The sequence below is a fragment of the Aspergillus stella-maris genome (assembly GCF_047715825.1).
Source record: "Aspergillus stella-maris strain CBS 113639 unplaced genomic scaffold BDV14scaffold_243, whole genome shotgun sequence".
Classification (NCBI taxonomy): domain Eukaryota; kingdom Fungi; phylum Ascomycota; class Eurotiomycetes; order Eurotiales; family Aspergillaceae; genus Aspergillus; species Aspergillus stella-maris.
Window position 1 is genome coordinate 1 of NW_027397037.1, and position 1,315 is coordinate 1,315.

Genomic DNA, 1,315 nt, shown 5'->3' on the forward strand with positions numbered 1-1,315 from the left:
TACGGCAGACTATTAGAACAAAACTGCAACAATAAAAATTTCACGTCAGCGCTAGTATATGACCGGCAGAAAACTACATACATAAATTTGCTTGCTTAGTTTCACCATGACTAGTAGTTACTTGTCCTGAGCACCACGAAGAGGTGCAAGCCTTGCCCAGGGTGTTGTACACAGGGTCTGCACAACTAGACATGCTGGCTCTGGTGCTGTGCTTGCGAACAAATGCAAATTCGTACGTACCTTATAGCTGGATAGGGTTATTAGCCCCCCCTTCTTCATCATCATCCAAGTTGATTGGATTGTCAGCTGCACCTGCCTCGCGTGGACCTGCATGAAGTAGGCGACCTCCCCCTTGTCTATTCCCTTGGGGTTGACCGTTGCCAACAGCACCTACGGCCAGCCAATTCTCATCTCGTACGGAGCAGCGAAGTCCATGGTCAGGCCACTTGCAGTTGCCGCAAGCTCCCCCAAATGCCCCTGGAACATGGCGGCATTCAGGAAAGGCAAGTTGGCCTCGTACATTTTGGCAGGTCGTACAAGGAACCTCCAAGTATTGCCCCCGTGATTGGATAAGAAGGGCATTAATGTATGAATCTCGTCTGCTATCAACCCGCGCAGCAGTGACTTTGCCAGTATTCACAGCTATTGCTTGGCCCGGACGGGCTAGCAGATCCCTTTGTAGGTTGTTATGCACGTATTGTGTTAACAAACGACCTCCAACAGGAAGAACAGGGTTCTGGCCTGGAGCTGTTACCCGTATGGCACGGATAAAGAGCCCTTCCAGCTCTTCCAGGCTTATTGGACGATCGGTGGGCACATTAGTAGGCGCGTTGTTCGGATTGAGACTAACACATGTACGATTTAAACAAAATCGTACGAATAATCGCACGAAATCATTTAAATCGTACAATAAACAGTTAGCACATGCTTCTAAAGATAAAACAGGGCAGGGAATCAATATTCGTACGCCATGGTTGGTGGTGGTGGTGGTGGTGGTAGTGGTAGTTGCAGAAAGAAGAGAGAGGAAAGGAAGAAAGTGAAGTTATCCCTAGTCTTGTGTTGCTAAGTTATTGATACTTTAAGACAGCCTTAGGCCATTAAAACTCCTAATTCTGGTAAAGACATCGTACACAGGCAGGTATAAAAGCAGTCTTTATTCATTTAAGAACAGCAGCTAATCACAATGAGCAGTTGAATCCTCGTACAGAAAAAATAAACAGATGTTAGGTCAGCAGGCAATTAGGTGTTGAAACCTCGTATAGAAAAGACAGGTGTTAAGGCAGGAGGCAAATAAGCAGTGGCATCCTCATACAAT

General features: G+C 46.5%; 1 protein-coding gene across 1 annotated transcript; it reads right to left on the bottom strand.

Annotated features, from left to right (window-relative positions):
- Positions 1-241: 241 nt before the first annotated feature.
- On the bottom strand, positions 242-972 carry BDV14DRAFT_194421 (DUF3716 domain-containing protein; the record flags this gene model as incomplete). Its single annotated transcript, XM_073771923.1, has 2 exons — positions 242-599; positions 968-972. 2 exons carry the CDS (start codon positions 970-972, stop codon positions 242-244), a joined length of 363 nt encoding a protein of 120 aa, XP_073621568.1.
- Between the last annotated feature and the right edge of the window lie 343 nt (positions 973-1,315).